The sequence below is a fragment of the Trichosurus vulpecula genome, chromosome 3, assembly GCF_011100635.1.
Source record: "Trichosurus vulpecula isolate mTriVul1 chromosome 3, mTriVul1.pri, whole genome shotgun sequence".
Classification (NCBI taxonomy): domain Eukaryota; kingdom Metazoa; phylum Chordata; class Mammalia; order Diprotodontia; family Phalangeridae; genus Trichosurus; species Trichosurus vulpecula.
In genome coordinates, this window is record NC_050575.1 from 410,176,225 (window position 1) to 410,202,720 (window position 26,496).

At 53.5% G+C, this 26,496-nt stretch overlaps 1 protein-coding gene across 1 annotated transcript in view; it reads right to left on the bottom strand.

Moving 5' to 3' along the window:
• The window catches only part of KLHL29 (kelch like family member 29), a 139,431-nt gene that overhangs the window by 16,904 nt on the left and 96,031 nt on the right, over positions 1 to 26,496 (bottom strand). The window contains exons 4-7 of the mRNA XM_036751381.1: positions 24,863 to 25,378; positions 12,883 to 13,021; positions 2,478 to 2,674; positions 1,633 to 1,892 (exon numbers count right to left, since the gene is read on the bottom strand). Of these exons, the coding sequence (XP_036607276.1) occupies positions 1,633 to 1,892; positions 2,478 to 2,674; positions 12,883 to 13,021; positions 24,863 to 25,378 (1,112 nt within the window). The remainder of the gene's footprint in view (positions 1 to 1,632; positions 1,893 to 2,477; positions 2,675 to 12,882; positions 13,022 to 24,862; positions 25,379 to 26,496) is intronic.

Sequence of the window (26,496 nt, forward strand, 5' to 3'; positions counted from 1 at the left end):
CCTCAAGCCTCATAGGAGTTGACAAAAAAACAAATGTGGCATAGAGGAATAGGGAAGCCTCCTGCCCTGGTCAGACTAGACCAGGAGGACCCTGTTTAGTTTTGGGTCCAAGGTTAAGAAGGGCAAGAGAAGCCAGAGAGCATCCGGGAAAGGGCAGCTGGCATGGGAAAGGTGTTGGAGTCTGACAGAGGTGTTGGGGCTGTTTGGGCTGGGGAAGAGAAGACTCGGGGAGACACAAGGCTCATCTCCAAGAAGTGGAAAGGCTGTTGTCCTTGGCCAGGGAAGCAGAGCCAGAAACAATGGGAGGGTTTAAGAGGAAGTGGGATGAGCCCAGGCTGGAGCCGGGCATAGAGGCAATCCCCTTTTATGCTGCAGGTTGTACTCCGAGGGTTCTGGAGGTTCTGTGATTCTGTGATTCCGTGACTGAAATACAGGTCATGGTCAAAGCATGTGTGTTGGTAAGCAAAATGGGCTCTTAGCACTCAGTTCAACCAAGTGCCCTTGAAGAGTTTGGCTTTTGTTTCCTTTGATTAATTCAGTGTACTTCATTGAGTCTTACTAGGTGCTAAGCCCCAGGCCCAAACCCCTATTAGGTGCTAAGCCTATGTGGGTATGAAGCTCCCAGGGTACTAAGAGGAGGTGCTAACTCAAGAGCCAATCATAGGAGCCTAAGCTCTGGTCATTCAGATGACATTTGATGACATCTGAAATGGTATAAGAAGAGAAGACAGAGCTATCTGCTCAGGCCTCTCACTCTTGGTGGTGAGCTGATGCGGAGACTCCAGGCAGCTGTACCTAAGAGCCCTCCAGCTCGTAAACCCGGCTGCTGGGACTTTGTTAGACTCTGGTAACCATGTATTGGGATTTGAATCAGACAAGGTCTGTCTGTTGATGTTTGTACTTTGTATTTTGCTCTGAAGTTCAGGGTGCTGCCTTTTTCCCCTGAACTAAGTGAGTGACACTTGTATGCTGGATTAAAATAAGCTTGTTAACCCCTTAATGTTGCTTTCCTTAGTAAAGCAGATCAAAAGAACCTGGGCTTTTGCAATGTGCTGGTAGCGTGCTTGTTATTGGGCTTGTGTTGGTCTTTCACTCCCACAACAGCTGCTAGCCAGATTGTTGAAACAGCATGTTGCCCAGACATGAGCATCAGCAGCACCACGTGGATTGCCTTGTCCAGCCCCTCTGCCCACAGTGGCCATGTCTTCTCCAACAGCCTGTTTGGATGTTGGGTGTCCTATCAGCCTCTGCCACCAGAGCTGGCTCCAATGGGGCACCCATGGAAAGGTGAGGATGTGCTGCTACCCAGCCCTCAGGCTCCAACTAGTGGTCCTGGCACTTAGTCAGTCTCTAGCTGGTAGTCCTGATACCTTGTTCTCAGGCTCCAGCTAGTGGTTCTGGTGCTCAGTCAATCTCCAGCTGGTGGTCCTGGCACTCAGTCAGTCTCCAGCTGGTGGTCCTGATACCTTGTTCTCAGTCTCCAGCTGGTGGTCCTAGCGCTTTTGCTCTCATTCCTCTCCCCTTCTCACACCCCTCACTGCCACCCAGGCTGCTAGCCCTTTAGCTCAAGGTCAGCTCCTGGACTCTGCCTGCATTGCCTCCTCCCTCTCACACTCCCCTGCATGGCCTCACCTGTGCCCTGGATGCCGGGTCCTTCTTGATCCACTTCATCACAGTCTCATAGACGAGCTCTTCTGCTTTGGTGTTGAGGCTGTCATTGGACACATATGCGATGAAGTCATCCTTGGAGATATTCAGAATCTCCTCCTGGGTTGCCACCTCAGGGAAGATCTGCAGTGCGAAGGCTTTTGCCATGTGGTACAGCTCGCTGCACTGCATGGCCTCAGCCATGGCCAGCACTCCCAGGCAGTTCCCAGGGGTCAGTTGCTTCTCTGCAGGGCGGAACAGGACCTGGTCACTCCACTGACTTGGTAGCACCATCCCTCTCCCTGCCTCTGGACTGACCAGAGACCTCCAGCTCAGGTTCCATCCTCTTGGTGGAGAAGGGACAGAATTGGAATGGCTCTGGAAAACTGGGTGCCTTAATGTCCAGCCCTGCTGGCCCCAGGGTTGGCTTTGAAGGAACCAGAGACATGGTCAAGGTACCAGCTTGTGGCTGAGTCAGGAGTGGAGGTTGGTTTGTGTTTGGGCCAAAGGTCTATGGCTGGTTCAGGAGTCAGAATGGATCAATCCATGGCTAGGCCGGGGGTTAGGAGGGGTCAGTCTGCTGGGTTAGAGGGTCAGTCTATGGCTGGGTTAGGGGGTCAGAGGGGTCAGTCTGGCTGGGTTAGGGGTTGTAAGGGGGTCAGTCTTTGGCTGGGTTAGGGTAAGGATTTGGTCTATGGTGGGGACAGGATCCATGCTCTGTGGTGTCCACAGCCTGGTCACTGCCTCAAGCCTTTTCTCTTTGCGCTCCAGGTAAGCACCTGGGGTGCCTCAAAGCCCCGCTTCCCTGGGCGGCCTTGCGCACAACTCACCAAGGAAGGACACGCAGACTTTGCAGAAGGTATGGAACTGGAACTTGCTGGCGGCCTCCAGCAGCGTCTTGGCATTGGCCGCGTCGATGGTCAGCGAGCCCGTGTAGACGAACTCCAGGAGCAGCTCCAGGACGTCTGCGCGGAGGTCGGGCAGGCTGAGCTCCAGCTTGTCGCGGCTGTCCCGCTCCCGGGGAGACCTAGGCACAGCAGACCAGAGCCTTCTCAGCCCCCGGCCCCGCCAGGCCCCCCGCTCCCCAGCAGGGTGAGGCCTCGCTTCCTTCCCTTCCAGCCTCAGTCACGTGCTTCTCTTTGGGGGATCAGAAAGCAGGGCACACCTGACCCCGGGGACCCAGCTCCGCATCTGTAAGAGAAGAGCGTGACCCGGAGGGAGCCCGAGGGGCAACAGAAAGCCCTGTGGGGTGCTAGTCTGCCTTTCATGCAAAAAAGGGGGCGAACCAAAGAGGATGAGTCACACGGATGGAGATGAGGGACAGGTTGGCTCCCCAGGGAAACAATACACTTTGGGACCCGCCGCCGGGGCGGGGCAGGAAGCCTCGGGCAGGGCAGCGGCCACTCTCTTTAGGCTGCCTTCCGCGGATGCGGAGGGGAAGCAGAGGGGAGCGGGGGAGGCCCAAGGTGGGGCGGGGCAGGAGAGGCTGCGGGGACAGGAGAGGCTGGGGTGGGGGGGGCAGGAGAGGCCCCGTGGACGCAGGAGAGGTGGGGCAGGAGAGGCTGGGGTGGGGGGGGCAGGAGAGGCCGGGGTGGGGGGGGGCACAGGAGAGGCCCCCGGGGGCTCCCTCAGGGAGGTGCCGCTGCCCAGACCCTCCTCCCCAGCCCAGCCCAGCCCGGCCCCCAAACATATTGTTCCCTGTTGGGCACAGCAAAAGGAAGCCCGTCATGATATTGCTTGGAAACGGAAGACGAGACGAGATAGACGGACAGAATGGTTAGAGCCAGGAGGGGCAGGGGGAGCGACCCTCTCCCTCCGCCACAGGCAGCCAGCAGCCATCCATCCCGCGGGGCCTCGCCTGGGGTCTCGGGGCAGCGCCTGGGCCTGTGTGTGAGCTCGTGCTGGTGAACCTGGGGGGGATGCTGGGAGAGGGGGCACGTGGGGATGGGGGGGAAGGGAAGTCTGTCAGGGTTCGAGGGACAGACAGCGGGACAGAGGGCATGCCGCCCGTGGGGGCCTAGCAGGCACCAGCACCAATCCTAGAGAGGACCTAAAAGACAGAGACAAAAAGAAAACCCCAGCCCCAACCGAACCAGTGAAGTCGGTGATGTGCTGGCAGGAGGAGGAAGCAAAGATGAGGTGGGTTAGGAGATATGTGAGTCTTCAGGAAGAACAGGCCCACCCCACCTCCCAGAAGCCATCAGGTTCAGCCTGGCAGATGCCCAGGGCAGGCCAGGCAGCCGTTCTCTGCCCTCTTGGTTGGGGGAATACACTGAGGCCCAGGCAGGGGCAGGGACTAGGCTAGCCACATTGTTGGGAAAAGGTGGGGTCCGGCCTGGTATGACCCTAGGCCCCCCCAATCCCTGAGAGGCTGCAGTCTCACTGGCTCAAACTCCGCCCCACTGCCCAGTCTGGCCCTCTCCTGTGGCCTAGCTGGCTGCTGGGGCAGGCTTCCAGGGTGGGTGGGTTGCTGGATTGGGTGTCAAGAGTCCAGGGTCAGCCAGTGACTTGCTGAGTGATCACTGGGACAGCCCTTCCCTCCTTGGGCTCCTCTCTTGTAAAGCATGAGGGGTTTGACTAGACAGTTTTTCAGGTCTTTTCCAGCTCTGATGTGCTGTGGTTCTAGGTGAAGGAGGCCAGAGACACCCCCAGCCCTGCCACACTGCCTGAAGTTTCACCATTACAGCGGCTTCTTGGGAGCTCTGGAGGCCAGGTCATTGGACACCATGCACACTAGTCATACTGTGAGTCCGTGGTGCTTTCCCCAAAGGCCCTCTATCACCACTGGGGACCAAAGAGTTACAATCACAGAACCCCAAAGATGGAAGGAATCGACAGAGCAGGAATAGAACTGAAAAACTCACCCTCATGAAATGACTCATTCTGTTCAAGTCCCAGACTTGTTCCCTATAACCTTAATTTCTGCTTAGGGGCTCTAGGAGACCCAAGGTAAACAAAGGGAGGAAAGTGCCTGATTGCCCTCAGTGAATCTAATCCATTGGCCCCACCCAAATCTTTGGGGGTCACAGCCCCCCAAATCTAGAGCTGGCCGGCCCCCAAGAGGGAGACAGAGGCCCAGGGAGTTGGACTGAGTGCCAGAGGAGGGGTTTGAGCCCAGGGCACTGTGCTGTCCTGGGCATCTGGCCTCTCTTCCTGCATGACTACAGGAAGGGCTAGGGGGAGCAGGAGAGGTGCCCAGAAAGGCAGAAGGATAGGCGACTCCATTTTCAAAAAGAAGGGGAGGAACTAAAGTGAGATTGCATTGATTTCCTTGAAAAAAATCTAGAGCATATTATTAAAGGGGCGGCTAGTGAACCTCTTGAAAAGGAAGCAGTGAACACAGAGAGCCAACTAAGCTTCAGGCCTTGAGTCTGCTAGATGGCGCCACAGTGCCTAGAATACTGGGCCTGGAGTTAGGAAGATGTAAGTTCAAATCTAGCCCCTGACCCATCCTTGCTGGGTGACCTTGGGCAAGTCACATAACCTCTGCCTCAGTTTCCTCATCTGTAATATGGAGACAATATATGCACCTACTTTCCAGGATTGTTGAGATGATATTTGGAAAGCACTTGGCAAACTTTAGTGTGCTATATAAGCAACAACAACCATTTTTATTGTTATTTATTATTATTATGGCCACATTGACCAGAACGGGCTAATGTTATCACTGGTCAAATCATACGGACCTCAGTGGCTTTTTTACAGGATATGTTTTTCAGGGTCCTTCCATGGACACAGAATTAAGGTTAAGGTCATAGGTTTTAGAGCATTTAAGGTCCTCATTTTACACAAGAGGGAACAGACTTGGCCAGAACTTCCCTAATACACCGACGGGCTCCTCTCACGGCCTCCTTGGGAACAGGATGGAAATAGGTGATCTGGATGGCGGCACCACAAGCCTGAATCAGAAACAGCTGATAGACCAAGTCCAACAAGTCCTGCCAGAGGAATTGATGCCAGTCCAGATGGTGGTCACCAGGGAGGGACCCGAGGCTCACCTGTAGCTTTATCAGTGACTCAGATAAGCCCAGCTCCGGGGGATGTGAAGCTGTCCAAAGCACACGGCCAGGACCATCCAACCATGCAGATCTGCAGTGCCTCATGTTAGGGAGTAAGCTGGTGAGCATCCAGGAGAGGGGACCCCATGGGGGTGGGGTGAGGGATGGGCTCCAGGGCCCCACAGAGGGCTGCACGCCACCACGGGGGTGAGCCTCACATCCACTTGGACCAGGCAGGTGGAGTGCGGAGCAGCAGCGAGGCAGATTCTAGGCAGCAGAAAGCTTCCGAACAAGGAAGAGCTGTCCAGCAAAGGGAGGTAGTGAGCTCCTGGTCACTGGAGGCTCAGCCTGGGGAAGCACATGTGGACATGCAGAGGTCAGCTTGGAGGTGCCTGGAAACAGCCCACAGTGGCAGGGGGCAGGTGGCCAGAGGAGGGGGCAATGAGTGACCTAAAAATGGGATCACAGCCACAACAGGCATCATGGGGCTTACACCAAACTGTGCCTCGTGCCCTGCCAGGGTTGTGGGGCGTTGGCTCTTAGTCATCTCACTTAGCTGGGGCACCTCCTGAAGATGCTGGTGGGGTATTAGATTGTGAATGGGCCTCTTGGGAGTGGGGCAAGCATTGGGGGAAGCAGGCATGCAGGACGACCCACCAAGAGCCCACTAGGGCCTCTGGGCTCTGCATCACTCCATAGGAAAAACTGGGAGATGGAGGTGACTGAGGACTCCACTCCTCAGCATGCCCTGGCATCCTTTTGTTGTGTAGGGGTCTCTCTGTAGCACAGCCCAGGGATCCTAGGAAGGCAGAGAGCATCCAGGGGCTCTCAGGGCACTGGTGGCCGAGCTGAGATTGGGTACAACAAGGACGGACCAGGCTATACGAGTGGCTGGTGTTTGTGGTGTGGAACCGACTCTCCTGCTGGCTTACAGGTCTGGTGCTTCCATGTGTGATAAGTTCAAATAAGCTTTGTGATGGGCCTTCCCGTGGGCTTAGGACACTCCCCATGGCAAGGACTTCTCTCTCTGTCCCTGTCTCTCAAGACCAAGCCAAGAGGGTCAGTGCAGGGCGTGGCCCAACTCCAGGCAGGGCTCTGGGCAAGAGACCCAGAGGGGACAGACCCTTGTAAGGGGAAAGCTGAGCAGAAATCAAGGCCTCAGTTTCCTCACCTGTAAAGGCAGGCTGCTTGGTTTCCCTCAGGATGTCCTCCATGATCGCCTCTGCTGTGCCCACCATTAGGGCTCCCAATAGAGTTAGCATGGTTCTGGGTGCTGGAGGCCCAGAGACAGATGTGACCAAGTCCTTACCTGCCAAGAGTGAGGTGGGGCAGGGTTTCAGCTCAGTGTTCTTGGAAGTTCCTCTGGCTTTGCCATTCAATGCTTTTGTGATTCATTGACCGCTTTCAGAAACCACCAAATTATGAAGAGATGTTTTTTGTTCAGGGAAAGATTTAATTCATTGTGCGGGCTCTTTAAAGATCATGTGAAATCAATTTACATGTTTAATTAAATGGCATAATTAGAGTTGAGCAAAAATGTAGTTTCTTTTTCAGATGAACACCCCATCTTTGGGCTTGGGTGGTTAGCTCTTCAGATGGCCATGGTACATACATGTCTGTCTGCATATGCATGCTGATACATGTACATGCCCCTCCAATGCGAAGGCACCTGATGACCCTGGGGTTCCCCTTCCTTCTTCATGGATGCAGTCAGCTGAGCATTGCTCTAGACTCTGGACCAGGGGACTTCCTGCTTCTTCCTGGGAGGCCCTGACTGGGGCTCTCTATGAGACCTTTGGCCCTCCTGCACAAAGGGTACTTCGGCTTTCCCAGCGCCCTGCTCCCTGGTCATCTCTGAGTGTGGCCCGGCTCTCCAAGCCACACCTCTGGTGGTGACTGGAGAAGGGCAGCCTGGGATACCCATGCTGGGCGCAAGGGGCCCTTTTGCTGCCCTGCTTTGACTTTCCCCCTTGGTGGACCTAGAACCTGGCTGTCCATCCATCTCATGCTTCTCACACTGGAGAGGCTGGAGCCACACTTTCTCCTGGAGTGCTGTCACTGACCTTACTGGCTGTCCTCAGGGGCAGAGCGGCCTCTATTTGGTCAAGCCTCCAGGGCTCAGATTCTTCTATTTCTTGGCTCTTCATGCTTTTCTCCTCCTCTTGCCAATCCCCAGTCTGGGTCCAGTTCCCACCTGCCTCCTTGGGAGCCTCTGGTCTTCTTTCCTGGTTATTCCTTCCCTTGGGTCGAGGGTCCCGAATAAGCCCCAGAGCAGAGGAGAGGGAGCCTCTTTGAGACCCTGAAAGCAGCTGGCCCCCTAGTGCTTCCAGCAGAAAGCTAAGCAACAGGACCCTCCCCACAGAGCTGACCTGCCTGGCCTCCCTGGTGGGGAGGGGCTTCCTGAACCCTGACTGGCAGCTTGGTGCCTCATCTTCCTGGATGGGACCCCCAACTTGGGGGTTAGCTTCAGGGAGCACAGCCTCCTAAAGCAACCTCAGGCGGCCTTGTCTAGAAGAGTTCAGGCCTCCCAGCCTCTTTGATGGGGCCTATTTGCTATGTCCAAGCTGCTGACCACCTTCTTTCATGTCTCTTAGGGTACTTAGAAGTGCTCAGTAATTCTGATTTGGGTCCTGGGTTCCAGTGGAGACAAGCATCCATAGTGACCTGTCTTCCCAGGCAGGACCAGAGTGTCCCCATAAACTGGGCACTGTGCCAGCTCACCTGGCATCAGGTGAGTGCCTCCTTGGCATATGGGGGACAAGGGGATGACCCTAAATCCCGGAGACCTCAAAGACAGAGCGTGTACAACCTGGGTCTCATTGAGACCTGCATCTCATGGCAAGATTTTGCCTCCAGGGTGAGTCTGGCCCAGAGCTCAGTCCTGGGGACTATCTGCCCTTTCAATGCCTTATTCTGGCCTCCAGGATGGGGCTGGGTTCCATGTTACATCTCCAGGGATGGGGGCCAAGCTCCATGATCTGGCTCCAGGGATGGAAGTCAAGCTCCATGTTCTAGTTCCAGAGATGGGGCCAAACTCCATGGTCTATCTCCAGAATGGAACTAAGCTCCATGGGGTCGAGCTCCATGATGTGTCTCTAGGATGGGGCCAAGCTCCATGTTCTGGTTCCAGGGATGGGGGCCAAGCTCTACATTCTGGCTCCAGGGATGAAGCTGAACTCCACAGTCTAGTTCCAGGGATGGAACCAAGCTCCACATTCTACCTCCAGGAATGGAGGACAAACTCCACATTCTAGGTCCAAGGATACAGATTGAGTTCCATGGACTACCTCCAGGAGATGGCCAAACTCCATGTTCTAGCTCCAGGAATAAGGGTAGAGCTCCATGGTCTTGTTCCAGGGATGGGACCTGGCTCCATGTTCTAGCTCTAGGGATAGGGCCAAGCTTCATGGGGTTGAGCTCCATGGTCTGTCTCTGGGATGGGTCTGAGCTCCACATTCTAGCTCTAGGGATGGGACTGAGCTCCATGTTCTAGCTCCAGAGACTGGAGTTGAATTTCATGGTTAATCTCTAGGATGGGGCCAAGCTCCACATTCTAGCTCCAGTGATGAGGGCTGAGCTCCATGGTCTATCTCCAGGATGGGGCCAAGCTCCATGTTCTGGCTCTAGGGATGAAGGTCGAACTCCTTGGTCTGGTTCCAGGGATGGGACCAAGGTCCACATTCTAGCTCCAGGGGTGAGGGTTGAATTCCATGGTCTGGTTCCAGGGATGGGACCAAGCTCCACATTCTATCTCCAGGGATAGAAGTTGAGCTCCATGTTCTACCTGCAGAGATAGGGGCTGAGCTCCATGGTCTATTTCCAGGCTGGGACCAAGCCCCACATTCTAGCTCCAGGGACAGGGGCAAAGCTCCTCCAGTTTGGGGCCAAGCTCCACATTCTAGCTCCAGGGACAAGCATTGAGCTCCATTATCTGGTTCCAGGGATGGGACCAAGCTCCATGTTCTAGCTCCAGGATGGGTCCAAGCTCCATGTTCTAGCCCTAGGGATAGTAGTTGAGTTTCACAGTCTAGCTCTAAGGATGGGGGCAGAGCTCTATAAGGATAGGGCCAAGTTCCACATTCTAGTTCCAGGGACAGGAGTCAAGCTCCATGGTCTATCCCCAGGATGGGACTGAGCTCCACATTCTAGCTCCAGGGACGCTGAGTTGAGTTCTCTGGTCTATCTCCAGGATGGGGTTAAGCGCCACATTCTAGCTCCAGGGACAGGCACCGAGCTCTGTGGTCTAGCTCTAGACTCCCTTCCCAGGGAGCCTCTGGTTCTGGTGCCCAGCCTCTGGCTTCCCCAAGCTCACACTCTCTGCTCTAGTCAGGCCATCTTGCTCCCTGCCCCTGCCACAGCCAGTTCACACTCAATTGTGCCTGTTTATTTACACAATTCCCTCTGGCTGAAATGCCCTCCTCTTGCCCCAGGTCTGCTCAAAGTCTTCCTGCCTAGGAAATCTTCCCTGGCTGCTCCAGCCCAGATTGTGCTGGTCTCCTCTGACCTCTGGGAACAGCAACACCAGCACTTGCCTACTCATCCCCGAGACCATCATGACAGAGCCAGCAGGAGAAGCCACCCTGCCCCATGTCCTCAGGTTTTCTCAGGCCTTCAGGGGGAAGAAGAGTCCATGGATCCCAAGCACACAGGGATGAGGTGGACAGAGACTAGCGGCTCTGGGAGGGTCATCCTGGGAGACTTGAGACTCGCTTGATCAGCAGGGAACACAGTTGTCTGGGGCCCCTGGAAGGAATTACCCACGTCTGCCAGAGCTCTGGGCCCACTGGTCCTCCGATCTGATCCAACTTCTTTCCTAGCAAAGGCAGCCTCTGAACCACAGCATTGCCCTAGAAATGCCTTCTGGGGCTACACCTCCTTTTTCAGGGGCTCCTGCCAGCCTTGAGAATAAGAGCCCATCAGAGCTGGAAGGGACCCCGTAGGTCACTGGGCATGGCCCCTTTGTTTTCTCAAGAAGGACCAGAAGGCCCATGTAGCAGAGGTGATGTGTAAGACCAGCCCCACCCCAGCCCTTTGGCCTGGTCTTCTGAAAGAGACTTCTCCCTGGCATCCTTACCAACTCTTTCCCCAGACTCATCTGGCTAGATACCACTCCTAGCACATCACTGCTGGGCTCTTGAATGGACATCAAATCAAGTCCCAACTCCCTTACCTGGTTCTAGAAGGGCTCCAGATATTGTTGAAGGGGAAGGGGCAGATGGGAGATTACCTAGACTGTAGAAACATAGTCTTTGAGGGAGGGAGAGGGAGAGGAGTCAGGGAGTAAGAAGCCAAGAGACGGGAGGATGGACAGATGGAGAGAGACAGAAGGAGAGGAGGGCAGTTCTAGCTGGAGGTCCTGGTGGCCCCTCCACTCCAGGGCTCCTATCCAAAGCAGAATTTGTTAACATCCTCCCTGGCTTCCAAGAGTCTCCTTTTCTCTTGTGGGCACCATCATGTCACAGCCTTGGAGTCATCCTCATCTCTTTCCCCTCCCTCGTCTCTCATGTCCAGGCCTTTGACAAGTCTTGCTGACCTGACCTCCGCAGTGTCTCTTGTATCTGACACCTCTCCACTCCTTGGGGGACCAGCCTCCATCAGCCCATTACCCTCATTACCCTTCACCCAGGCTGATCTAATAATCTCCTGCCTCCAAGGCATCCTGCACAGAGCTACAGATTGGATCTTCCTAAGGTCTGGCTCTGACCAAGTCATTCCTGGGCTCAGGGTGCCATAGGGGATCTTACTGCCTCCAGGATCAAACACAAGCTGCTTTCTTTGCCCTTAGAATTCTCCACAGTCTGGGTCTAGCCATCCTTTCTAGTGCTTAGCACAGGGCCTAAAAAAGCCTTCCTTCTCTCCTCTGCTCTCCTCTGCTCTCCTCTCCTTCCTTCCTTCCAATTAGGGCAGGGACCTTAAGGAGACAGCATGCTTTCTCCCTCCTCAAATTACTCAGCATCCACTCATCTTTGTACATAAATGTAACCCCCTGGAGGGCAAGCACTAATTCATTGCTGCCTGTGTTTCCCTAGGGCCAAGCACAACCTTTTACGCAGTAGGAGTTGGATAAATGTTGGCTGAAGGGGGAAGAGTGGAGGGAAGGGATGGGGAGGGGAGGAGAGAAGGCCCAGCACCAGAGTTCCCCCTCCCAGTCAGACAGAAGAAAGAAATAGTCCAGCCTTCCTTGGGGTTGGGCCAGCTCTGCCCCCTACTGAAATGTGGATAATGCCATGGCAGAATGACATTAGAGGAAAGTCACATATATCCACAAGAAACAGGAATGTAGAGCTTAGCTCAGGACACAACCGTGTGGAAAGGAGACACTGGCCAACGGGCCATCCTGAAATAAAAGGCAGTCACTGGGGCGTTAGCTGGAGGCTGGCAGCATGTTCTGGGCCCGGCGTCTGTGGGGAGGGTGCTGTAAGGCAAACGTCCAGTGGCATTAATGTGCTGACATCAGGTCAAGGGGACTGGTGAGACTGGGCTCCCCCCTGCTACTCTCACTCTCCAGGAGGGCCCCAAATAGTGGCTGCCTACAATCCTCTGCCAGGACGGGAAGGACAGGAATCCAGAAGTCAATTAGGATGAATAAAAACTATTTGCATGCACGCAAGAGGGTCAGTCTGCTAGAACTATCCGAGGATGGGGCAGGAGGCAGAGGAAGAGCAGGTGGCATCGAGTGAGAGTGATTGATGCTCAAGGGGGAGGGGTTGGCCTGTGTCCTGATGCTCAATGGCATGGGTGGTGGTAGAGAGACCTTGGTGCCCATCCTCTGACTCCCAGGCTGGGCCTAGGGACAAAGCCATCCCACCCCTTGGGACCTGGCCCAAAGTGCTCATGGGATGAGCAGTGTCCTGAGGGCCAGTGCAGAGAGAGGTAGGAGGAGGTGTGGGTGTGATGTGGTCCCTTGGGAGTGAAAACAGTCCCCCTTCTATTCTGGGATCTGGCCCCTCGAGGCTTGGGCTGCTTTGGGGAGTGAGGTGCTTGCCTTCAGCTGAATTAGGCAGAGTGGCAACAACTGCCTGTCAGAGTCTGAATCTGAGTCTGAGTGAGTGATGGGAGATGCTAGGAAGGGATGGATTGGCGGCAGGGTAGGGCCCCCGCTGAGGAGGCGGACAGCGTGGCTGCTGGCTCTGGGAGAGGAGAGTCACTCTTCGGGACCTGCAAGAGAGGGGGGAGAAAAGCCACACAATGCGTCCTACAGAGGAGTAGACCAGATCGCGGCTGGAGGGGAGCAAACCTTTTGATCAGGTCCTTGAGATACAAGCTGCAGGAAGCTACCACATTTTGGTGGACTTCAAACACTTTGCCGTCAACAATAATTTTCAGGTCTGTGAACTCTTTCGTTTTCCGCTGCTGGTTCAACTCCTTCAACATTTCTGCAGAACAGAGAAGACAGACAGGCCAGGTCCCATTAAGGTAAGGGGTCGGCGGCTGCATGGGGGGCTTTGCTTCTGATTTTTTTTGGGGGGGAGGGGGTCAAGAAGTCGAGAAATCGGAAATACTGGACACTGTTTCTTGGCAAGACTGACTCAACACTGACGGTCAAAAGGAGTCACAGACAGAAGGTGTCAGACAAGCAGCAACAGGAGGAGCCAGGGAAGTGAGAGACCCCCCAGAACCATCACTTTTAAAAAGCAAAACAACAACAAACCACTTAAATTTGAAAAGATAAAAAATAAACAAGGTTTCCACACAAATAAATCAGAAGCACAGAGGTGTTCATTTTCATGGATAGTTGAGCTCACAGCCACTCCCCACCCAATGTGGCAGCATTTTTCGCACCAGATGGGCATGATTGCAATGGGTTGGGTACCTGGTCAAACAAGGTGTGAGGATGCGATGGGGACTGGGGATGGTACAAAGCCAACATGGCTCATGGGCGAGCAAGGCAGGGGCAGCTGGCAGCATCTGGGGATCACCTTTCCCCTATAGCCAAGCCCGCTAGAGCCACCACCACTGGCATCCCTGGGTTTGTGGGATGTTCTGGGGTAGGGCTCTCCTGCATATTCTCCCATTTCTCAAGGGTGCCTGAGGTGTGGACTTGGACCCTTTTTGGTTCTTAGCTCAAAGGTATCCTTGAGTCTGCAGTTTGAATGAGCCCTGAAAAACTCTGCAGTGGAAGAGTGGATATGAGGGAGCAAAGGAGGAGAGGAGCGGGGCAGCAGTACCTACCTTTGCCTTCCATCCACAGCACAGAAAAGCAAATATTTGCCTGCAGGTCTCTGGCTCAGGTGAGGATGTGGCCTGAGCACCCTCCCCCGGGGAGGCTAAGGCACCCATCTTGGAGGCTTTTCCCTAAACAAGTGGGAGAAGCCCTGCCTGGGAGGACGGTGGGAGGGAGACAGGGCTGCCCCAGGGTGGTTTCAGCCATTGAAGCTTGTATTGTAGCAAATGGTCAGAGGCCAAGATGTGGTGGGATGGACGTCCATAGCCTTGTTCTCTTTCACCTCTCCCACCCAGTAACTAAGTCCTATCAATCCTCATGGAATCAGGGTTTGAATGTGACTTTCTCCACCTTCCTGATGCCATGGTCCTCTTTGAGAATGAAGGACAAACAATAGCCTCTCCTATCCTCCAGTCTTTCCCTGTCCACATAGGGTATAATACTCTTACTTGTGGGTGGTCTACCCAAAGGAATGTAAATTTTGATCGCTGAAACCTCACAAGCTATCTTGAGGTTTATGCACTAGACTTCTTTCTTAAGAACCAAGCCTTCAACCCAAATCACTTGGGCTCTCATTGATCCAACTAATAAGTCCCAGCCCAAGCCCCACCTGGCCATTGTTGGGGCCCTTATGGCTCAGAGTGAATGTAAATAGCTACTGTTTCTGTTTTGGCCAGAAACCCTGAGAGTCTTCCCTTCCCATGGGTTTTTTTTTGACTACATAAAAGAGGCCATGTTTTGCCTTGTTTCTTACCTAACCTTAATCGCTGAATGGGCTTGCCTTTGTCAAAGTGACAACCTTAACTAAATGTAAAGACCTTAGATTAAAAAGGCCAAGGTCTCCTGCTGCATCCTGGGCCATCTCCAGTCTTGTCCTGATCCATATCTGGCCACTGGACCCAGATGACTCCGGAGGAGAAAGTGAGGCTGCTGACCTTTCACAGCTCTCCCTCACTTAAATCCAGTTCACTGGCAAGTTATGGCATCACCTTCCTGATATCATGGTCCTCTTTGAGAATGAAGGACAAACCATGACAACAGTATAGGGCTGGCCCTCACAGTCTCTCACCTGGATTTTGTACACACCTTCTATTGGTCTCTCCAGTCTTTCCTCTCTCTATTCACCCTCCAGAAACTGCCAAGATGAACACCCTAAGCCACAAGTCTCATCTCCTCCTTCCCTCACTCAAAATCCTTCAGAAGCTCCCAAGGTTAAGTGACTTGCCCAGGGTCACACAGCTAGTAAGTTTCTGAGGCTGGATTTGAATTCAGGCTTCCAGACTCCAGGGCTGGTGCTCTATCCACTGTATCACTGAGCTACTCCAGAAGCTCCTTTTTGCCTAGGGCAGGGGGAGAGACCAGTACCTCAGCCAGGCGTTCCTTCTGTACAATGGGAGTATTGAGCCAGATGACCTCCAGGGTGCTTTTACCTGAGAGTCTAGGAGTCTGCCTGGCTAGCTCTCCCCTACCCTGCAATAGCCTCCATGTACCCATTGTCCGGTGTGTCACAATCCTGGGCTTGTTTGCCTTCCCTCCTCTGCTCAGAGCTTTCCTCCCTTACCTCCTCCACCTATTAAAACCCAACTCATCCTTCAAGGCCCTGCTCTAGGACCACCTCCTCCTTGAAGCTGGCCTGGCTGCTCCAGCTGCTCCAGCAGTGACCCTTTGGTCCTTGACCTCCCATTTGGTCCCCCTCCCAGGACTTGGTATCACAGTTATTTCTTTATGTGTCTCCTTTCTCCTGGAACAACGTGAGCTTTCTCTCTTGTCTCCCTCATAATGACCAGCCCAGGCCCTCACACATAGAAGGTATTCATGGGCGCCTAGCTCGGAGGCCATTAAGGCCAGCCCCCATTTTACAGATGAGGAAACTGAGGCCCAAAGAGGGGAAATGACTTCCTTAAGGTCACACAGGGAGCAAGCATCAGGGTGGGATCTGAACCAAGGCCCCCGGACTCCAGAGCTAGGGCTCACTATGTGGCTGCATCCAGAGATGGCTAACAGTCCACTGTTCTCAGGCTCTCTGCTTTCTGAGGACCAGCTGGGCAGCCACCTGTGACCAAGGAAAACACAAAACATAGCTGGGTCTCCTGCAGCCCTTTCCACTTATGACAGCAGAGAGGGGGAGGGGGCTAGGACTCACTTCCTTTACCTGGCAGTTATTTAATAGTGACATCTCTCTCTCTCTGTGGGGCTGAACCATTGTTGGATTGGCCTTCTCATGAAAATGAGACCAAAAGCCCAAAAAAGCAACAGCTCGAAGGAGGGCATCTGACCAGCTCTCCAAGGAGTTGGCCAGGTCAGTTCTGCCTGTGGTCAAAGGCAATAAAATCATGGTGAAGGCATTTTCCTGAACCCTCCAGGTTCCTGAGAAAGCAGGCTGCATGGACATGACTTGCCCAGGGCATTCAATGCAAAAACAGATGCCTTTAGCCACTCAGACCAGATCAATGGCTCAGAACTGTGATAAGAGAGAAGACTCTAGAAATGGCACCATTGCAAACCATGAAACTGACTCTGACTTACCAGAGATGAAAGGACTAGCCACTCATTTAATTCTGCATGCAACATGGCCATCAATGAGTTAGAGAAAAGAGCAAAACCAAGACAAACTAGAAAAAAGGATAAAGATGAGAAGATACTGTGAGAAATTGCAAACAGGTCCAACCCGGCCAATTCAAACAGGCTTTTATTGTCCCCAAAAAGGAAATGGATAAAGGAAGAGACATTGACTCTGATCACCAACATTTCCTAGAGAAGTTTAACTGATATAAAGTATTCATCACCATGAAGAGGCGAGAGGGTGAAGAAACAGCCACCACTTAACCTTGTAGCCAAGCAGAAAGACATGGCAGCTGACGGAAACAACAGTTTAGTGTGTAAATGACTTTACAAAATATGGGGAAAGATAGTAGAAAATTTCTAGTAAAACTATTTCAGAAAAGAGTGAAGAGTGAACAAAGAGAAAACAAGCCTGCAAAGGACGTGCTATTTGATCTAACTAGGGCAAATCATCCTAAGAAGAGTAACAGGTGAAACTGGGAGGTCAGCAAGTAGAGGAAAAAAGAAACAGATCTGCCTGGGTATTCTCATCATCAATGATGGTCGAGCCCCAATGTTCTGGTGCTAATATGTCAGTCCCAGATGATGTGGAATAGGAGGAAATGGATGTATTTTTACCCAACAAGCATTGATTTGGCACTTCCTGTGTGCCAGCCACAATGCTCCTACTCCTCTCTCCATCCTTTTGTCTGCCATGCCTCTTCCTTCTTACCTCCTGCTCTTGGAATCCCTAGTTTCACTGAGGCTTTAACAAGGCACTACTTTCTGCAGGATGCTTCTCCTGGTCCTCCTAGCAACTTCCTGAAAGATTCTCTTTTATCTGTTTTTTATTTGTCTATACCCCTCATAGGTGTAGACGAGACAGATTTTTTTTTTTTGCATCCTGTCTCACTCATTAGAATATGAACTTCTCGAGAGCTGACACTATCTGGATTTTGTCTCAGTATTTCCCATGCTTAGCCATGCATTTTTAAGAGGTGGAGGGGCATCTAAGAATAGGGAGAGGGTCCCTCTCCTTCTGCCCCAGTCAGCCCTCCCCTTGAGGATTGTGTTTAGGTCTGTCACCACCACAGTGGAAGGAAGACCATAGCTCTCCTCTTGGACCCATCCTCCCCTCAGCTGTCCCAATGAACTTCCTTCATGCCCAGGTCTGACCAGATCACCCTGGCTGCAACCAACTCCCGTGGTTACCTGTTGCTGTCAAGATCCAACCCAAAATCCGGTGTGGCATTGAAAGCCCTTCCCAGCTTGACCCCTTCCTACCTCTCCAGCCTTCTTCCTGGATGGAAGGTGATGTCAGAAGGAAAGCACTGGGAGGTGGGGGTGGGGTGGGGGGGGGAAGAAGTGGAGGCAAAGGAAGCATGGCTTGTCTAGGAGTTGATCCATGAAAGGGAGAAGAGGCATAGGATGCTAGCTTGAGGGGATGGCGGGTCTAGTGAAGGTTGTTAAGGATGAGGGGATGCGGGTGTTTGTAGGCAGCAGGGAAGCAGCTCTTATGTGGGAGAGGCTCTAGGCTGAGGTGGGGGAGAAGGATGGAGACTGCACACTTCTGGATTTGGCCTTGGCAAGGAGAAGGGCCTCGGGGACTTTTGAGAAGGAGAGCAGGGGATACTCTGGGTGTGACAAGTGGGAAATGGGGCCCTTGGGAGAAGAGAAGAGCGTGTGACAGATGGCCCCTATTTCCCGGGTACAGTAGGAGGTGAAGTGAGAGAATAAGGAGGGGATGGTGTAGGAGGCTTAAGGGGAAGAGAGAAGACCTGGGACAGATGCCATGGGAAGTGCAGCAGTCACCAGGGAGGAGTAAAAGGCCTGGCATGTGGCAGGGAGGATCTTGCTGAGATTCAGTAGGAATTTATAGCTGATTCAGTCAGTCCAGGCAGGAGACTTCCTCCATCATTAGCTGGTGACAAGTGAACAAGACTGAAGGATGCTGATGGCAGAGGGAACCTAGGGTGGGGCTTGGGAAGGAAGGAAAGGAAGGAAGGGAGGGAAGGAAGGAAGGAAGGGTGGGAAGTAGGGAAGGAAGGAAGGGAAGGAAGGGAAGGAAGGAAGGGAAGAAAGGAAGGGAAGGAAGGAAGGAAGAGTGAAGGAGAGAAGGAAGAGAGAGAGGAAGGAAGGAAGGAAGGGGGAAAGAGAGAAGGAAGGAAGGAAGGGGGAAGGAGAAAAGGAAGCAAGCAGGAGGAAATCAACATTTATTGCGAGTGCCAGGGTTGGTGTGTCCTTGTAGGATTATGAGATTCTGGGGAGCATAATGAGGTCCAGGTGAGTGCAACTGGATGGAAAATAGAGCAGAGCTACGTGGTGAAAATAACTTATACTGAGATGTTGATGACTGATAGCTGCATAACCTTCTCGGGTACTTGAATTTTTAAAGAGGCTGCTGTTCACTCCAAAGATCAGGTGGCACAATGGATAGAGCACTGAACCTGGAGTGAGACTTGAGCTCAAATCCTGCCACAGACATTTACTAGCTGTGTGACCCTGGGTGTCACTTAACCGAAGTCTGCCTCAATTTTCTCTTCTGTAAAATGGGGATAATAATAGCCTCTACCTCCCAGGCTTGTTGTGAGGATCCAATAAGATAATATTTGTAAAGCAATTTGCAACCTCAAAGCACTATATACATACTATTATTATCTAATAAAAGTGAGATTAATAAGAATCCTTTACCTATCTTTGTATTTCAAGCTCTTAAAATAGTGCCTAGCACCAAAACAGTGCTTAATCACTGCTTGCTGATTTGACTTGATGTGGGGTGTCCTCAACAAAAGAAACAAAGGGCTGTAGCCCCTGTGGGCAGGAAAGCCTCCTGTTCACTCCTTGCACAGGTGAGGCTGTATTTAAGGGCTGGAGCAGGATGCTCAGAGGAGGCAGGCAGTGAAAGGTCAGGAAGTAATGGGGTAGCCCCCAGGCACATCTCTGCCCCTCCCATCCCAAAAGGCTGGCCTCACTGCTCCTCTGCCCTTCCCATGTTGGAATTGGATAAAGGGAGTCCCTTGGGCTGGCTTCTAGGAGAGGAGCAGATGGTGACTTCCTCTGGGCGACCTTGGGGGAGTCATGCTCCTTCTCTGGGCCCCTTTTCCCATCTAATAAATAGACGTGTTTGCTCCATGACTGTCTGAACCTCTGTTCCTCCCCACAAAATGGAGTTGATCTGGTGAGCCATTTCCTCTGAAAAAGTCACAAAGGGCTACCAGTGTGACGTGGGGGCTGTGGGACCCTGGGCTGGAGCTCTCCAGCTGAGACAACTCTAAGAACCCTTCTGGCTCTGGCATTCTGTGAAAAAGCTTGAGGAATTCTACAAATGTCAAGTGAGGCAGCACAATCATCAATATAAGACACTTTGGTACTCAGCTCAGGAGTGTGTCTGACTTAGACAGCATTATCACCTTCATAAGTGATGGGCCATGCCCTGACCCTGAAGACCCCTGAGAAGCCTTTCAGTTTTCAGGTTCTCTCATTCTACCTACCAGCTAGCTCCTGAGTCTCTTGGGCTAGATGCTTCTAATTCATTCATTGGCTCACCTTTCTCACATGTCACAAATCCCTTGGGTGTGAATGAAAGGAGAGAAGACCAGGCAACAATGCAATGGTATAGGCTATAGTCCACCCAGGCAGATGGAGGACACAGATGATGCTTTCCAAAGATATGGAGGAACTTTGAATCTAGACCATGCCTCTTTAGGTCATGGCGCTCAGAAGCATGACTCTCTTTGCTATAGGCAGGGCAGCTCCTTGCCTAAAGTCACCTTTTGGGAGATGGAGGAGAAAGTGAGAGGAATTCCTATTCCAATCTGGAACCTGCCTAAGAAGGAGGAATGGGCTGATGGAAGCATCAGGAGCTTCTGAAGGCCTGGGGGTTTGCAGTGCACTGGGTACTCTAGATCTCCTGAGGGAGGACAGTGATGATCCCACCATCTTGTGGACTTCCACAGGAGACTGCTAAGGATGCTTTCTGATGACCCCTCTGAAAACAAGCCTGGGGAAGGATAGAGGCTCCCTGAGGGTGCCAGCATGCAAAAGCATGTGTTGTAAAGAAGTGAGGATGTCCACCCAGCTCAGCCTACAAGGGTCGTGCTGGGAAAGTGAGGCACAGGGTGTGTCCTGACTTGTGAAGAAGGAAGGAGAGAGCTGGACACCCTAGTTGTGTGAATGACTGGCAGGGGTGGGCAGGCCAGGGCTGCTGTCTAGGGTGACGTTAATGGGATGGTCAGACCCCAAGATCCTAGTCACAGCCTGGTCCTTCCAGGCTGTGAGACACCTACCTGTACATGACTGCCATGACTGACTACTCTTTACTCCCCATGAGGCTTCCTGAAACTCTGTGAGAAAAAACCAAAAATACCGAAAAGTTTCTTCAGATGTCCCTAGAATGTGCCACTCCAGACACGCCAGCTAAGCCTGTCTCCTGGGTCATTGGGACGGTTACTACAGGAAGTTGGAAAAATCACCTGGACCTGTCTTAGCTTACTACTAAAAGCTAGAAGGGATGAATAACCCATGGGGTCTGGGGAGGGAGCTTACAGTCTCCAGTCCATTGGGCCACACTCAGGCCAGAGAGAGCAGACATGTAAAGGCTCGGCTGGGACGGAAGTGGGATGTCAGGGTGTTGATGGAAGGTTGAGCCCCCTCTTCAGAGGACAGTCTGCTCAGGGCACTGAGGCTTGTGTTGAGTTGGGCCTATGAGCCATTAATTGATGGAGGCATGAGTGTCTTCCAGCTCATTCTTCACGGGTAGTGGGTGATGGGCTGGGATGGGGGCTTTGCATCTGAGCTGCTGGTTTTTCACTCTCCTGGCAATGTCAAGAGAGGCCTGGGACTGTTCCCATTCACTGGGTGAGAGTGTTGAGGAGGGGAACCCACTGAAGCCAATTTCAAATCACTTGAACCTGGGTGCATAGGCTGAGGATGTGGGTCTCTAACCCATCGGTGCCATGCTTGGAGGCAGGGCCTCAGGAAGAGCCCTAGATGTGCCTCTCTGGGTCTCAGCCGTTCCCAAGTGCCAGCCGCCCCCTGGATAGCGACATCAGGCAGACTCAGTTAGAAGCAGTGCCTGGAGCTCCCCTCATCCCCCTCCTTCCTCCTCCTCCTCCTCCTCTCTATTCACACAGCCATGGCCTGCACCAAGCCCTCATCCCCACTCACCGAGACTAACCGATCTCTCTGCCTGTAGCCCCTCCTGTCTACCAGCTACCAAAATCCTTTTCTCAAAATATATGCCTCACCATGTCACTGCCCTTCTCAAAAAGGCATCTTTGTTTTCCTGTGTTTCTAGGATGAAATGCAAACACCTTGGCTGGCCTTCAAGGCCCTGTGTAATCTGGAATTCATCAACTAGTCTAACCTCAAGTGCGTTACTGCCCTTCACATGGGAGGCTAGTTTCCTGCCCAGATGGCCTATTGGATAGGCCACCTCCCACCCCCACACCTTTGCCCAAACTGTATCCCCTCAGCCCTGCCTCTGCCTTCTATCGGGGGGCTTTCCCAATGCTCGAAGTGGCTAGCACCTTCCCTTCCTCCAGTGACTTGTGCCTGGAGTTGGCTAAGTCACCCTGTGTCCTCTCAATAGAAGGTAAGCTCCCTGAGGGCAGGGCCTGTTTCCTTCTAGTCCCTTCATCTCCAGCACTAAGGCCAGAGACAATTCATGTAAAGCACTTTGTAAACTTGGAAATGCTGATAAACGCTCACAGTGGTTATGGGGGAGGCACTTGATTAGAGCCTGTGGAGTTGAACTGAATTTGGAACGGGTTTTGTGGGTTTTTTGGGAGGGTCCTAATGCTATTTGAAAAGGCTAATTGTAATGGCCCCCCTTTTGTCAGTCGGATCCCTGGATGCCCAGGCTGGGGCTGCTGCTGCTGGGGCTATGCCTCAATGGGCCTGTGCTACCCTCCCCTACCAAAAAGAGGCCGTTGGTTTAGATGGCCTCTGAGGTGTCCTGCAGCTCTACATGAGAGAGCTGAGTGTTTGAGCTGTGACTCCAAGTGGGCAGAGAAAACACTGCATCAGAGTCAGAGGACCTGGGTTTGAATCCTGCCTATAGATTTGCATGACCTCTAAAGAGCACTGTCTGTAAAATATGGGTATTGGACTATTGGGAGCTCATCTAAGGGGCACCATAGTGTGCAGAGTTCTAGACCTGGAGTCTGGAAGAGCAGAGTTCGAATCCAGAATCGACTCATCGGGTGACCCCTGGGCTCTATCTGCGTCAATTTCCTCTGTGGTAGAAGGTGTTAATGAGAACTCCAAGGCTGAAGTGCTGCCATGGACCCGCCCCCACCACACACACTCCAGCTCTGCCCCAGGGAAGCCAGGCTTCAGTCATTTCCCACCTTCAATTTGGAATTTCACAGATTCCCCACCTCTGGCCATCCTCAGAGGAAGGAAGAGTCAGATTCCTAGTTTTCTAAAAAATGAAGAAATCGATATTGTGCTCAATGCATTTAAATCATGCTCATTAGGGCAGGCAGCCAGGAGCTCGCCCTGTTTCGGAGTCAGCGAGAGACGATCACTTGACCTATTGCAAATCCAAGAGTATTTCCAGCTACCTTTATTTTTTCAATTGATTAATTTTTAAATTAAAGTAGCCAATTAAGACTCCAGCACCCATTTTGGCGAGTCGCTGAGCACAGCCTGGCTAATACCCAGCCCTTCCAAACGGGTGAGAATGGTATGAAACGAACAGGGGCACTGATGAAGCCTGGGAATACCCAGAGGTGAGAGGGCCCATCTGCAGGCTGGCTCTCCCAGGCTCCACTGGAATGTGCAGAACAACAGAGCGGGGGAAGCTCAGATGGGGAAGTGGATGGAGCAGCCCCCTCCAGGGGCCCTTCACATACAAGCATGGAGCCGATGGACGGTTTTCAGAGCTTGCCAACCCGAGGGGCAGCATTGGAGCCGTCCCACAGCCCACTGGTAAGTAGAAATCACCCAGTCATTTGACAGGAACCGTGAAGGGCGGCAGACGCTGAGCTGATGACCAGGAAGGACCGAGCATAGCTCCTGCACCTGGGCAGGGACCAGAACCGAGACTGCCCAGGAAGCCCTGAATGGGCCTGGGAAAGGAGCTGGCTGGCATCTCCTAAAAGCCAGCTTGATGGGGGACTGGGTAGAACCAAAGCAGGCCTGGCCTGTTTCTGATACTTGTCCTCTCCTCACCCCCAAGTCCTTCTACCTGCCCACTGGGCCCCTCCTGGCTCTGGAAGGATGAGGTCTCCACAGGTTCACTTCACTATTTTTTTCCCCTCTGGGGCCAGTTCCAAGACAGGTAGGAGAAATGTTAAGGTCTCTGCTGACTGACATGCCCAGACAGAAACAGGATTGGGTCCAGGCTGTCTCATTCCAGCCTGGGCTGCCGAGCTGTCTTTGGAAGCCCTGCATGAGACAGAAGTCAGGTGTTGGGGTGGGACTTCCCAATGGTTAGAGCTCAGTGTCTGTGAGGTTACAGACAGAAGCCCTGGGTCTGCTCGGGGCTATAACCCCCAGGAGTGGGCTCCTGGGCACCAAGGGCAAAGGGCCAGCTCACCCTCTTCTGAAGAGCTGGAACAGCCCCTAGCATGGACTGTTAGGAAAAGCGCTAAGCTGCCACCCAGTTCCAACAAAACACGTATTAGCAATTTAAAAACCCACCAATAAAGGAATTAAGGACTAGCCAACCAAGAGGGTTCTAAGCCCTAAGATCAGCTCCCTCTCAGCACTGCCAAAATGTGGCACCTCACATGGGATTTTAGCTGCTCTGGAAGGCTGGGGGCAGAAGCCCAAAAGGTAGAACCAGTTTACTTGCCCAGCAGAGAAGTCTGTCTGTGGCCTGTTTGAGGTCTGTCCGGGGCCCTCTGAAGCCTGAGGTTTGCCTGGCTCATCTGCAGTCTGCCCAAGGTCTGTCCTGGACTGTTTGCATTTTGTTTGTGGCCTGTCCTAGGTTTGCTCAGCCCATCTGCAGTCTGTCTGAGGCCTCACCTTGTAATAGGGCCATCCCGGGTAGGCTGAAGGGATGTTAGAGAGAGCCAATCCAGTCCACTGAAGGATGGCCATCTAAAGGCTTTCTTTGGGCCAAGAATGGGGGAGCACCTGAAGGCATTATAAGCTTTCCAAGGAAGGGGCAGCTCTCCCCTCCACAGGCAGCTCAGGGTCCAGGAGGCCCACGAGGGTGGTCAGCCTTGGCCTCCCATGGAATCCTCCACTCTTCTCCCTTGTCCTCCCCTCCCTGCCCTTACATCTCACTGCTCTTCCTCCAGGCTCCTCTCCATCCTTCCTGCTATCCCTCCCTTAATCCTTTGCCCCTCGTGTCTTTGGCCCCTCTGCCAGTCTTCAGCCTCAGACCTTCATCTCTAACAGCTGTCTCCTTCCCTCACCCTGGCCCAGCTGAGACCCCAGTCCCAAAAGACCTCTAGTAGGATGGGGGCCTCATGGGAAAGGCTGGCCTGGCTCTTCCCTGGCCCAGCTGGGGCTCAGTGCGGCAATATGAGCCCTGGGTGGGGAGGGCTGTGAGACCTACCTTTGGGGTGCCATGGGTCTGTGAACTCGTATTTCCCCATGCCAATTGTCCGAAGCATCTGGACGCTCTGGCCCTGGGCAGAGTCTGTGGGAGGGGCTGCGGGCCCTGCTGGCCCGTTGGTGGTGGGGATGCTGTTGGGCAAGGCAGCCACGGGCACAGAGGGAGGCGGTGGTGGTGGTGGCAGGACCGGGCATGCCATATGCCCATTGCCTACAGCCGCGGGGCCTGGGCGGGCCACTGGTCCCACACCAGGCATTGAGGTTAGGCTCAAGGGCTGACTGCCACTATACAGGCTCTGACCAGGCAAGGTGGCCACTAGGCTGCTCAGGGGCTGCGGAGGCTGAGGCTGGAGCTGGTAGTGAGCTGGCATCAGTGACAATGAAGGGGTCACCCCAATGACGGGGGCTGGGACGCTCACGGCTGGACTAAAGGCAGGAGGCTGGGTCATCCCGTAGGTGTGGGCGAGGAGGGCCGGCTGGCTCCCTGCGGTCACTGAAGTCACCCAAGGTGTGGTCCCTGCAACAGAGAGGGGGACAAGCATTAGCTGAACTCATTCCTTTGGACAAAGCCTACAAGATGCCCTTTCCTCTGGGGGTAGGGGGCCCAGGCTGAGCACCATCAGGATCCCTGTGCTTAGGAGGCTCCTGCACGCCCCCCGAGAGGGTAGAGGGGAATGGAGGGAGCCCCCCAGCCCTGGGCCATCTGGTGAGCGGGGACTTTATGGTGGGGTGTGCGCTTAATCTGCTCCTTAGAGGAGGATGATATTGGGCAGGCCCGGGATGGGGGGAAGGACTCCAGAAAGGATGAGGTGCCTAGCCTGGGCTTTGGAGGTGCCACTGGAGCCAGGGTAGCCTCTGAACAGAACCCCGGAATAGGAGACCCAGGCCAGGAAGGAGGGAGGCCCTGCAAGTTGTTGTGGCAAAGGCCTGGTGTGGGGAGGAGGGGGCTGGGAGGTGAGAGAACTGGTCTGAGAGGACTGGAGGAGGCAGCCAAGGGTCAGGTTCTGGTCAGGTCTGCTGCTCCTCCGGTTCCGGGAAAAGTCTTGGCACTTTCCTCTGGCTGGGCTGGTTTCCTAGGGCCCTCCCTGCTCTAAGCCAGTGGGCTCTGGCCAGATCGTGGTGATCTGTATGCCAAGCCCCAAAGAAGGCCCTCCAAGCATGCCACGGGTCTGTGAGACCTCTCTCAGCACCCTGGAGACAGGGTAGTGTGCTGGACAGCTCACTGGGCCTGAGGCCAGAGATCAGGGTGGAACCTCAGCTGGGCCACATCCTGGCTCTATGACTCCACTTCAGGACTCAGTTTTCTACCCTATAAGAGAGGAAGGAGAACACTTGTGGGACCAGTCTCAGGTCTATTGGGCTCAGAGAAGATAACGGAGTGACAGAAAGGGATGGGATCAGCAAAGACCCAGAAAGAAGGGACATGTCTTCTCAGCATCCCCAGGAGCAGCCTCTAATCCCCTGGAAGGAGCTGGGATGTGGCTGGGTCCTGGGGGTACCTTCAGCCTCAGCTGTCACGCTGGCCCCTCCCCACCTGCTGCCTCCTGCTTCCATGGCCTCACCTCCCACTCACTTCTCACCTCCAGATATGGCTCCCAACCTCCCCCACAACAGAAGCAGTGCCTCCGCCCCAGC